Below are 12753 nucleotides of genomic sequence, written 5' to 3'. Positions count from 1 at the left end.
AGTCTGTGCACTCTGCTGTAATAGAAAGGTATCTCTTACCAGAGAGAATTCCCAACAGAAGGGACTTCGGGGGAAGTTTGGCTGGTGTGTGAACTCATACACTCTCTTCCGAAGGATATTCGGGTAACAGCCCTGTCTGTAAAGCCTCCTGGTGATGCCGGAATTTTCTGGCAGTTTTATATGCTGCTGTGTTTTTATTGTGTTGTGTTATGCCATTTATTTATGTGATTTTTGTTAATGTTGTTAAGTCAGCCTGAAAGCTTTGCCTGAAGGACACACTTTAAGAAGGAAATACTTCAGCTAATAAATAAAAAGCCGAGCACACAGCCACTGGGAAGGGAAGCATGGTCAGCAGGTGTGTCATCAGGCATTGTGGTCCCTTCCCGTGTTACTGAACTTCATGAGGATTTCTTGAGAAGAGTGTGAAAAATGTGTGGAACATAATGTGTGGAAAATGCCCTGTGCATAAGATTGTTGCCTAAGATAATAGCATAGGTCACTGGATTCTACTAACCCAAACAGGCTGCTGACAAGGCAGGGGAAGGATCTGTACAGTGGATCTGTTCATCTCACCTTTTAAGTAGGGATGTGCGTTTCGTTTCGGATACAAAACGTTTTGTGAACAAAACAGGCCATTTCGGCTGTTTTGGAGCCAAAACAAAACACCCAATGCTCAAAACAGAAAATTTTGTAGCCAAAACAAAATGTCCCTGTTTCGGATACAAAATGTTTTGTTGTTTCGGCTGTTTTGGAACTCCATTTTGCAATCGCAGAAAGTCTTTCTCCTTCAGTCTCCATTTTTAGTTTTGACATCTGTTTGAATTTCCAGCCCTTCCAGCCCGCAGATTGGCCAGCAAAAGCATGGGCTGATCTGCTGGCAATTGCCTCCTTATTCCTTTTAGGCAAATTTAAGGGTAAATTTTACCCTCATTGGCCAGTGGGGCAGTGTGCATTTCATTGTTGTTGTTTCACACTGTTGTGTGTAGATCAACTGCATTTGGGGAGGGGGGGATGTGGATGTGCATGACCTTTGGAAATCTGCCTGATTTTTTCCAAAGCTCTGCTGTTGTTGATGTGTGATGTTGATGTTATTTGGGGTGGATTGAGGGCAGAAAGGGGGCTTTGGGGCAGAAGAGTAGTTCAGGTGGTAGTGCCCCAATGGGTGCCTGCTGCCACCCAGATTCCAAAGGAATTGTGGAAAGGGCTGATTTTTAAAGAATTTCTGAAGTTGGATTGTCTTTGGGGCAGATTCGGGGCAGAAAGGTGCCCCAAGGGGTGCCTGCCACAACCCAGATTCCAAAGGAATAGGGCAAAGGGCTGATTTCTTAGGAATTGTTGGAAGTTTACGCTTCTTTAAGGTCCCCCCCCCGGGAATAATGGAGGTTTCAGCAGACCCATAACTCCACCTGGGGGGGCACTGGGGGGGGGAAGGGAGTTAGTGGTGGTGTAGCGCACATAGGGTGCCAACCGCCCACATGGGTTGCTAACCCATGGGGTGCTGGGTTCTGTTGTTTCTGAGGTGTTCTGAGTGTAGGTTCTCTGGTAGCATGTGAGATTTTCAATGACAAACCATGAATCCACTCTCATATGCTACCAGAGAATCTGAATCTACACTCAAAACATCTCAGTAACAACAGAACCCAGTACCCCATGGGTTAGCAACCCATGGGGGTGATTGGCACCCTATGTGCTCTACACCACCACTCGCTCTGGGCCACCCTGGTGCCCCCCAAGTGCAGTTATGGAGCAGGAATTATGGAGGTCCATCATTCCCTATGGGGAAGAACTTTACAGACACGCAAACTCCATTACATCTTTAAAAATCAGCCTTCTGCCCAATTCCTTTGAAATAATTCTGGCAGCTTCCTTGCCCCCACTGGGCACTACCACCCACCCTACTCTACTCTGGGCCACCCCTTCCCCCAATATGAAGCTATACTTTTGCTAAAACCTCAATTCTTCTCTAAGGGAAAAATCCTATACTTCAAAAATTCACCAAAACTCAGCCCTTTGCCCAATTCCTTTGAAATTTGGGTGGTAGTTTCCACCCATTGGGCACTACCACCCCCACCCACTACTTTTTCCCTGGGGCCATTTTTTAAAATCCAAAACATTTCGGATTCAGATTTTGCAATTTCGAACAAAGAACAAAATTGGGGTGTTTTGGATTGGCTGGTTTCTAACAAAGAACAAAACGGGAGTATTTCGGATTCGAGCCAAAAACAAAACAGAAAAAAAGACAAAACGCACAACCCTACTTTTAAGCTCCTTCCTTCTTTTCAATTAAGAGAGTCATAGATAAATTACATTAATGAGTAACCGTCTTGAGATCTCTGATTGATACAGAGGGTTATAACCACTATCATTATTCCCAAAGTGAAGGCAATGCATTTTATTTTTAAATTAGATGGCAGTATGATGTTATCTGTGATATCATCCAAGATCAAGCTAGTTACCTAATGGAGTACTGCAGACATTTTAACACCTCTCATTACACAAACAAGATTTAAAACTGCTGGAATGCCACTGATATTTAGAAGGTTCTAAAGCCAAGTAAATTTCAGGGGCGTAACTATAATAGGGCAAGGGGAGACAGTTGTCTGGGGGCCCACTGCCTTGGCCCCCCCAGGCAAGTCACATGACTGACTCCCCCGGCCACACACACACCTGGGCTTCCTTCAGTTGTATTCATTCTCCGAAATTGATGTGAGTGTTAAGACCTGGAGCTACCAGAACAGCATGTCTTTCTCTAGTACCATTAAATGATTTGCATCATCCACAATTTAAAAAGCCTTTTAAAAAATAATTTAGGATGATATTCTATTGCTCTATTGTGGCACATAAGAGATAGACAGAAAGATAGATGCTTTTTGTTACCACTATTCAGCCTCATTTAAGATTTCTTTACTTCATGAGCTGAGCTTTGGTGAGGGTGGGGGGGCCCATTTTAAAATCTTGTCTCTGGGCCCACTCCAACCTTGCTACGCCCCTGGTAAATTTCATAGTGGATAGCCTAAGGATGACCTTACCTCAATTGCAGATTGTTTGCAATGAGTATGGAATGCTTCAACGAAAACAATTTGTTGAAAAAGCAGCATTTTTAAAAACCACAAGTGGAAAGGTTATTGTGCAATAGCTTCTAGAAGATGTTTCTCCTTCTCTTGCACATGGAAGGAGCGCTGAATTTCTTAAATGAGGGGTGCTGTTTCAAATCTGCCAGGAAGTAGGTCTACCTCCACCCCATATTGTATGGGCCTGGTATGGAACAAACTATAGGAGCTGCAGGCTAATCAGAGCAACCATCTAGGGGAATTTTCCTGTTCTTCTCCAGGGTCAGGGAAACGTGGGGGTGGGGGGCAATTCTGACCTTCTTCCTGTTTCCATTTTTGCCTCACTGCATAAAAGGGGATGTTCCATTCATTAACAAGGAACAAGGAAAGAGGGATGTAGTTGGGGAGAACCCTTCCTGGGGTTCCAGGAAATCCCTTTGCCAGGTGAAGCAGGAGACAAGGGATGGGGCAATTTGTTTCCAATTGGAGCAGAACAGCAAAGAAATTTGAAGTACAAATCCCCCCCCCCACGCAAACTCTCTGCTGTTCTTTTTATTCCTATTTCTAGGTGTGTGCATTTGGGTATGTTGTGCCAGTTTAATTTCTAAAACCAAAGGGGCCAGGGCTGAAACCAGCTTGTTCCTTAATCCCAGTATAGGGACTGGCTGTGAGTACTCACTCCATGGCAAGGCACTCTGCACATGCTCCAAGGCATGCCCTTTGTTAGCAATCTCCCAGATCCCGTCATCCAAACTAGATTCTGACGCTCAAAGCTGGATGAAAGCCTTGGAAATGCGAATGGCAGGGCACTCTAAAAGGCATTATCCTGGGCATTATTTTTTATTTGTCGTGAGGAAGGAGAGGAGTCCTGATTTGAAATCAGCGTCTCGGGGACTATGCCTTGGTTGTTGAGCTCCAGCAGCTAAAATAAAACGCTGTCCGGGAAGAAGGGGTACTTAGAGAAGTCCCAGTCGCGTCAACGCGGTTCGCTCCGGTGCAAAATCGTCTAGGGGCGTGCCCGTACGGCTGCAGATGACGCAGCGAGGGGTTACAGTCTCCACCGGGCGTCCCGGGCAGGCTTGACTTGCAATTGCTTTCTGCTCGCGGTGCCCCCTCGTTATGTATGTATTTAATTATTTATTTTTAAGCCGCCGCTGCCGCTCTCCTGGTCGTTGAGACCGTTCCTTCGACCCTAAGCAGCTTACCGGAGGCGCACGAAGGACACCGCGAGCTCACTGCGCTTTTCGAGGAGGAGATTTGGCTCCAAAATAGGACACTAAGCCGCCTTTCAGGCTCGCGCGTCTTATTTCCCGAGGTAGCGCGCCGCGAGCGCCGGGCGGCGTTGGTTCTGGCTGCTGTGCGCGCTCCCTCAGGAAGGAAGCGGCAGGGTGGGAAGCCCGCTGTTATGGCTGTTGCAGACATGGATGAGTCTGGGGAGCCGTGAAAAGAAGCGCTTTTTAATCAGGGCCCAGCTTCCCCCCACCCCCCGGTTTCCATGACAGTTATTAGGTAACAGAGAAATTGAATTGTCTCCCACAATGCTCTGGAGAAAGCGGACGGGCGGGGGGGGGGGGGAGAGGTTGCTCCAGTGACAAAGCAGTCGAGTTCTGACTCGCAGTAAGTCTCCTTGCTGAGAACTGCAAACTCCCTGGATTATTATTATTGTTATGTCTCTCGGGCGCTCTTCTGCAGCGCGGTCTGTTTAGGTTAACGGGGCTGTGTGGTTTACATTTTTATTTGGAAGGAATTGCTCGGCTTTTCCAGCTGTCTCAGCTGCTTGCACCAGACGCGCGCGCGCACACACACTTCTTTTTTTAAATTTTTTTTTTGTTTCTTCTTTTATTTTAATCTGGCAACGCAAGGATATGAACAATTATACAGGTGGGCTACTCAGAGGGAGTGAAGCTCGAAGGCGTCCAATCAGGCGTTGGCAACCTGCAGCCCTGTCAAAATGCCTCTCCAACAGATCTCTGTAGTCCCAGCGCGGGAGACTGCCAGCAATGGGAGAAGTTCAATGGGCAGAAACAAAGAGAAGAACAAGGAAGTCGAGGTAAGAGGAGGAAAGGCTTGGTTGGATGCAACAGCGGGACAAATAATGCTTGGAAAGCCCCAGAGTGGGGCGGGGGAAAACATTTTCCTGGCTGTTCAACAGGAAGAATTAGGCTGGAGAACATTACTGCGGCATGCTGAAATGTAATCTTTGGTGATGTCTTGAATGCATGCTTACTAAAATGCATCCCTGTATTATAAACACTGTGCATGCTTATGGGGTGGTACTGAAAGAGGTTACAACGTTTTCCCTGCTGTTGGGGGTTCTTAAAAAGGTACTCTTGTTGGAGGGTGTGTGTGGAGGGTAGTATGTAGTCTTGAGCAGACAATGGGCATTGTTCCTTCTGTACTTTCAGATGGCATGCTAAAAAGACAACAGAGCATCTTGTTCAGGTTTGTGGTGATGGGGATAGTATAGAAAGCCCCCCCCCCCATTTTACATGGAAAAACCAATCATATAGCAATATAGATAGTCCACAAAATGTGGATATGCAGTCTGAAATCTAGGCATACAGTTTTTTGCTTCATCTCCATGTAAAACCCATCTGTTTTGTTTTCATTCCATTGTTCTCTGACTTTCATGGGAGAAAAAATGTTATGAAAAAGCTGAAAAGGAAATTCTGGGATCCTCAGTCTTTAAAATTTACATTGCTTGTTCTTGTCTTTGAAAGTGTTTTGTGGCATTGATGCCAGTTTACCTAGGGAAGGTATGTTTATGCAATGACTTTTGGCTTAAAGGCTTTGATGCTGTAGGAGAAATGAATGCTCTGAGTACTGAAGCCACTTGGCTCCTTTTAAAAATGTTGCTTAGTAAACATGCCTGATTAACCTTTAACACATATATTTTCAGTTGTGAATAATTGTGCCTGGGGAGAAAGCCAATGAGAATGTTTGAAGGCTTAGCTAAAGAAAATGTACTGTATTTTCCCAGAGACCAGTGGTATTTCACAATAACGATTTTTCATCGTTTATTTGGTCACTTCTCAGATTCAGATAGCAAGAGGAGAGCTCATACATCTGCAATTTGTGTAGTGGAGGAAAATACCAGTGGATTTAACAATGGCAGACCCTTTCCGTCAGTCTGTCATTTGGCTTGAAACTAATTAGTGATTATTTCCCCCTTATTTTCAATTGTAAACATCCTCTGATGTTGCCTTTGTCAAGAAATAATAATAATATTTATATTTTTCTCCAAAGGACTTTCCCCCCTGGTGGTATTAAATATGCTACTGAAAACTGCAGAGTATCAGATTAGAGTTTCACTTTAAAGCTGATTCCCCAACAAGTAAAAGTATTTCAGAAAAGGAAGCTATAGATAGAAGAAAATGGGAACATTTGCAGGATGATAACTTAACTGCATAATTCTCACTTATGTAAGCAATACATTACACTAATATACTGACAGTGAATATTAGACTAAGGCAACTAGTTGTTATCCAAAACTCATGATGTAAATGCTGACACAAAAAGAAAGCTGCCTTTTTAATAGATTTTTGTTTCACGTACTCTGTGTTGGGAAGGTTTATCACATGTTGAATATAATTTGGGAAGTCTGAGTTGCTTGTTGAACGCATTATGTTTCAAGATCTCATGGTGGGCTGATGAAATCAGTATTCAAGATGGTTCAGAAACCGTAATGCGGTGTAAATGTAAGGAAGCTTAATTAGCTTTATTTTATAAGAAAAAATACATTTTGATTAAACGTGTCAGTAAAAATGTGTATGGCAAGGGTGTCTTCTGATGTGTAGAATTTCTCTCCTGCTCACAGTTGTTCACTCACTTTTTGCAAACTAAAGAAAGTAAAATTCCCAGTGCAGTATCCTAGTAATGGACAATTGTGGTAATCTAGTAGGTCAGTGAAGGCTTTGTGCAGGTTTTTGTGAGTCATTTTACAACCCTGAACAGAGGCTATTCTGTGGATGGGCAGCCTAGACTAGCAGTTTACCTAAGTGAACCGTTTGGAGAGATTGGGAGAAAACTCTTTTGCTTTCTCCTGAAGACTTGTTACGTTCAAGCAAGGTGTGGATTTATGTGAGTGAAGTTGCTAAAATGGAACTCATCCTGCTCTCCATGCTTTACAGATTCAGGGTCATTTTATCAGATCTAATCAGTGTCACAGTCTTACCTCCATAGCTGTTTCATCTGCAGAAATGTCAGTGCAGGTTACCTATTCCTGTGTTTTAACTCTCTATTGGTGCCTCAAATAAGCAAACAATAGTTATTACTATAGAATGTCTTATGTGTGACTCTTTTAAAAAATGTATGGTGGTTGAGGCTGAGAAAGGTGACTTGCCCCAAGTTTCTCTCTAAATTTGTTGATAAACCAAACTTAAAGATAAACTCTGTGTTCTATTCTCCTTATTTGGACCACATCAAAAGACGCCAACTTGCCTAAGTGCATAAAGGAGTGTCAAGCCAAGATTACTAGTTTTTCACCAGTGGACATTATCTTTCAGTCACAGGTTCTCTTCTTCAATATTTCTGGTTTGTTTCTTTTTTGTTTAGTAGAGGGAGGGGGGAATCTGTGTTCCTGTTCTGAGTAATGAAAGTTGAATGCCACTTTTCTGCCTTTGGATGCAGTTACAGGTTGAGTATCCCTTATCTGGACATCCGAAATCCAGAATCAGGTGCGGATCCAGCCAAGCGGTGGCCTGCGTCCAGCCCTGTTCAGCGACCCCCTCCACGTTCGCCCGTGTGCGTGACGTCATGCTCACGGGGGCATGGCTCGGGCTCTGGAGGAGCCCAGAGCGAACTCCCCCACCCCCTATCCTGGCCGCCGAGAGCCTGGGCGAATTATCTGCTAGTTATTTCAGGCAGTGCAGACAATATGCTAGTTATTTCAGGCAGTGCAGACTGCCCGATAGAATGTTTTCCCCTTCCTCTCCCTCTCTGGAGGGAGAGAAAGGGAAAAACGTCCTATCAGGTAGCCGACGATGCCTGAAATGACAAGCTGAGAGCTCGTTCGGGTTCCCAGCAGCCCAGGCCATGGCCCCTTTGCGTGTGCCGTCACACGCAAAGGGGGCGTGGCCTGGGCTGTCGAGAGCCTGAACGAGCTCTCAGGTCGTCATTTCAGGTAGCGTCGGCTACCTGATAGGATGTTTTTCCCTTTCTCTTCCTCCAGAGAGGGAGAGGAAGGGGAAAACATTCTATCGGGCAGTTTGCACTGCCTGAAATAACTAGCAGTTAGTTCGCCCAGGCTCTCGGCAACTCGGGCATGGGATGGGGGGGGGGTTCGATCTGGGCTCCTCTGGAGCCCAAGCCACGGGGATTTGGTGGCCTTTTCCATTGGCGGCCCGGGTTCTTTGAACCCATTCACCCAATGGTGGCTCCTCCCCTGTCCGGAATGCTCCAAAATCTGGACACCATGCCGTAACAAAAACAAAAAAACAAATTGCCAATTTGGCTGCTTTTAAACATGTCAAAGCTTACTATGAGTCCTGATTGGGGGCCAGAAGAGCTCTGCCCTCCTCTGCCAGAGAGGGTACCTGGGCCCTGAACTCTCTTGCAATAAATCCCCACAACCATGTGGCCCCGTCCTCCGTGATAGGGGGATCCACTGTGCCCTGCATGTTCGGGGGGTTACTCATCACTACCGGAGTGGAGTTTCTCCCAAGTTCATCCTCCAGATGGGTCTTCATTGCTGGCAGGGTAGTAGGTGTTTGGGGAGGCTCTGTGTCCTCCCTCCCTACAAGCGTGGCAGCCTCCAAGCTCGCGGGCGGCAAGATTATGCCCATCGGTACGGGTCCTATCATGGCTGTCCGCCTTGCTCCCCTTCTGACAGAGAGCCCAGAAGAGTCTTTGCAGTGTGAGCGCACTCCATATTAGGCAAGGGGAGAGGAGGAAGAGATGGATGGAGGCCAAGCGTGGGAAGACCAAAGGAGGAAGTAAGGTGAAAAATAAATGGCTAGAGCCAAGGGGTAAGGAGAGGGGAAAAGATCTGGACTGAGGGTCCATGAGGGAAAGTTTTGAGCTTGGACTGAGGGTCCGTGAGGGCAAATATTTCAAAATCTGGAACAGTTCTGGTCCCAAGCAGATAAGATAAGGGATTCTCAACCTGTATTCTATTAGCTCAGTGGCTTTCAAGCTTTTTACCTTGAGGAAATACTCTCCATAGCAGCTTGACTAAGGATGAACCTCTTTACTTTGTAGATTATTCTGGGGCATGTTCCAGGGCGTATGGTTCACCCAGGGCACTGGCTAGGCCTGCTGAGATGTGTGCCATCCATGAACAGAGAGTGAGGCTTAGGGCCACCCAGTGTTATCATTTGGCTGCATATTGTAAAAGAAGTAGGGATGTGCATGAAACATTTTGGGCAGGTGGGGCGCGTGTAGGGTGGTAGCTTTAAGGAGCAGGTACGCATGTCCTTATCGCTCCTCCGCCGCCCCATCGCCATTCCCGTTGTGGCGCTGTGCTGCTCAAAAGGCCACACATGGCTGTTTCCCTGTTCCCAGCAGCCTGTGCATGATGTTGGCACGCACATGGCTCCTGTGCATGCGTAGATTTATTTATTTAACCTATTTATATACCACCCAAAACACAAGTCTCTGGGCAGTTTGCAATGCAACAAATAAAAATGTTAAAACATTACAACAATTTAAAATTTAAAACAACATTAAAACTATTAAAAACCATCAGACTATTAAAACAGTATCTAATTAAAAGATGCCATGTGCATGCCTGCGTCACCCTCAGGTTGCTGGGAACAGGGAAGCAGCCACGTGTGGCCTTTTGAGCAGCACAGCACTGCGATGGGAATGGCAGTGGAGCGGCGGAGGAGCACCTGCATACCTGCTCCTTAAGGCTACAGCTCCCCCCCGCCCCAACCCACTGAAACGTTTAGGCTCTCTGATGAGGCACCAAAAAGTTTCATGCACATCTTTAAGAGGAAGATCGAGCATGATGGGAAAGCTGTCTTTCTGGGATTTTTCCTGTGATTACCTATCTTTTCATTGAGGAACCCGTGGTATGTGTTTGGGAATTCTGGAACACAAAAATCACTGAGCTGGCTTCCCACCTAGGCAATGTCTAGTTTGCTAAGGTACTGAATTGGGTAATTTTAGTCTTGCAAATAAAAGGTAATATATCTTTCCCCCCCCACCCCTCACACACACACACACACACACACACACACACACACACACACCATTTATAATCCAATGCTACCTTTGTGTGTAGTTTGGAAACTTCAGTTACTCCAAAATGCGGCAGCCAGATTGGTCTTTGGGGTGTTCTGGAGAGACTACATTATGCCTGTTCTTAAAATGTTGCACTGCCTGTTGATATGTTCCTGGGCAGGGTACAAAGTGCTCTTTATTACTTTTAATAACCTGAATGTCTTAGGTCCAGATTACCAGAGAGAGTGCCTTTCTCTACAAATTCTTCACTTAGGGGCATAGTAAGGTTAGGTTGGGCCCAGAGATGAGATCTTAAAATGCCCCCCCCCCCCAGTCCAGGGCCTCCGCACACCCCAGGCCCCCAAAGATTTAAATCTGATATTTCAAAATAAGTATCCATGTGTAGTATCTATTCCGCCAGGGACATAGCAAGGTTGGAGTGGGCCCAGAGACGAGATTTTAAAATGGGCCCCAGCCCCTCCAAGTCCAGGGCCTCCACACACCCCAGGCCCCCAAGGATTTAAGTCTGATATTTCAAAATAAGTATGCTGCCTGGAAATACATTTCACTGAATACACACATGCACACTTCATAATATATAGTGATATACATGGAATACTATATATCTGTGCTACTTTTAATGCCTAGAACAGACTAGAAACACTAATAATTAAAATGGGCCCCTCGCTGCAGATTAGCAAAGGAGACTTTCAACCATGCAGTGTGAGCCTATGTATGTTTTCTCAGAATTCTGAACAAAATCAGTAAAGTTTGATGATTCCAGGAGGTTTTTCACACAAGGCTTTTAAAGCCCTTTAATACACATCTCATCTGGAATGGAGGTGCTACATTCACATGTTGGCCAGATTTACCCTGAAGTCCCTGCTAGTTATTGGGGAGCAGTTCACATGCAATTCAGGTTTTTCACTGCTCGTTAGTGTAGCCTGATTTATATTCAGAGTAAAAAGAACAACACTATTTTGCATTGGTTCTTTGGGACAACTTCAGTTTCACAGTAAAGCCTCCCAGTAAACTTTCAGTAAAGCCTGCTGTGTGTAAAAGTTCCAGGTAAGTCTGTGGAGAATTGTAGCCTCAGGCAGCAAATCTAACCACATTTATATTTCATTGAAACCTAAAGGACTTACTAGCAAGGAAAGCATGTCTACTTAAAAATAAACTCCATTGCATGCAACTGTCTGAGATCCTTCCCTGGTAAGTTCATATAGGATTGCACATGCTCAGAGATGTAAACCAAACCAATTTGTGCTCCCAGCATATTTTGCTCCATATAGGAGACCAGTAAGTCCCGCTGAAGCAAGGAAGATAGGTGGGGAGAAATAGAGAAAAGAGCAAGAATTAACACCATTCCTCAAGAGAAAAATATGAGGAGAGAGAATGAGGAATCTGCCTCTTCTTGGTAAAATTTTTAAGATAGATGAGACATGCCAGGGCTCAAGGATCTCCTGAAGCTACACCTTCTGTCCTAAAAGTCATTCTCCCTGCTCCTCAATGTGGAAGTAGGGTTGGTTGTGGTCTTTCACTGTTCTGAGATAAAAACCACTCTCTGCAGGAACTCAGAAGCAGGGTCGTCCCTAGTGGGGTGTGAGGCTGGCGGTGGGGCGGGGGCAAATCAGCATGTGCAGGGCCTCCTTAACATTTCATATCATTACAGAATCATACTGACTGATGACATACAGTGTAAATAGTGTGAGTGAGGTTTTTGGAGATGTCCAACCAGCTTGGCATTTCTAAAGAAAAATAAGATAAAATAAAAGCACAACACATGCTTCACAGTTCTCACTCAGACCTTCTGGGTTGCAAAACAATTTGAACATAAGTGCATTTATGAATGACTGAATAAATGAATAAATAAATAAATAAAATGTCCCAGAAGTTTTTGTAATTTTCTGCCATGAAACAAGCCACTTGTAGGATTTTTTAGATAGTTTTTTTTTTTTCAAGCCAGCAAATTTTTCCAATCTGTTTCAGATTAAATATTCAGAGCCGTCTCAGTCTCTGCCCTTCATATTGAAGCACTACAGCAAGCAAGCAGATCCCTATATATATATGGGGGGGGGGGGTGTAACCACAAAAAGGAATTTACATTCTACCTCCATTCCTGGCAAAGGCTGGGCTGGCTGGCCTGGGCAGAGGGTCTGCAGAGAACTGTGGTGGGCAAGGACAGCCAGTGCTGGCCACTCTGCCTGCCTGCCTCGCTTGCTTGCTTGCTTGCTTGCTGCCTGGTGAGCTTCAGGCTTCAGCGAGGCCTACATGGAGGCCTCTCTGGAAGCCCCGCCTACCTGCCAATCAGCTGAGAGGCGGGGAGAAAAGGGGCTCTAGCAGCTTGCAGGCTGATTAGATTGCTGGCCAGGAGGGCAAGCAGGAGAGAGGGCAAACAGGGCAAGGGGGACTGGCTGAGTGAGAGGCCTTTGGGCTGGGTGGGCGGGCAATGGGGAGTCATGTGACATGTCTTGGGGGGGGCTCGAGGAAGTGGGGCCCTCAGACAACTGTCTCCCCTTGCCCGATTGTAGTTCCACCC

The 12753-nt window shown here is 45.6% G+C and overlaps 1 protein-coding gene across 9 annotated transcripts in view; it reads left to right on the top strand.

Moving 5' to 3' along the window:
* Positions 1–3840: 3840 nt before the first annotated feature.
* MARCHF1 (membrane associated ring-CH-type finger 1) overlaps positions 3841–12753 on the top strand; it is a 236564-nt gene continuing 227651 nt past the window's right edge. For 4 of the 9 annotated variants that reach the window (XM_053256285.1, XM_053256290.1, XM_053256292.1 and 1 more), the window contains exon 1: positions 4674–5100. In XM_053256285.1, coding sequence (XP_053112260.1) covers positions 5002–5100 — 99 coding nt within the window. In that variant the 5' untranslated portion in view covers positions 4674–5001. The other 5 variants (XM_053256287.1, XM_053256289.1, XM_053256286.1 and 2 more) reach the window with 5 other exon arrangements.

Source organism: Hemicordylus capensis, chromosome 5 (genome assembly GCF_027244095.1).
Source record: "Hemicordylus capensis ecotype Gifberg chromosome 5, rHemCap1.1.pri, whole genome shotgun sequence".
NCBI lineage: Eukaryota > Metazoa > Chordata > Lepidosauria > Squamata > Cordylidae > Hemicordylus > Hemicordylus capensis.
The sequence above is the reverse complement of the archived record's forward strand: the minus strand, read 5'-3'. Positions and strand labels throughout refer to the sequence as shown.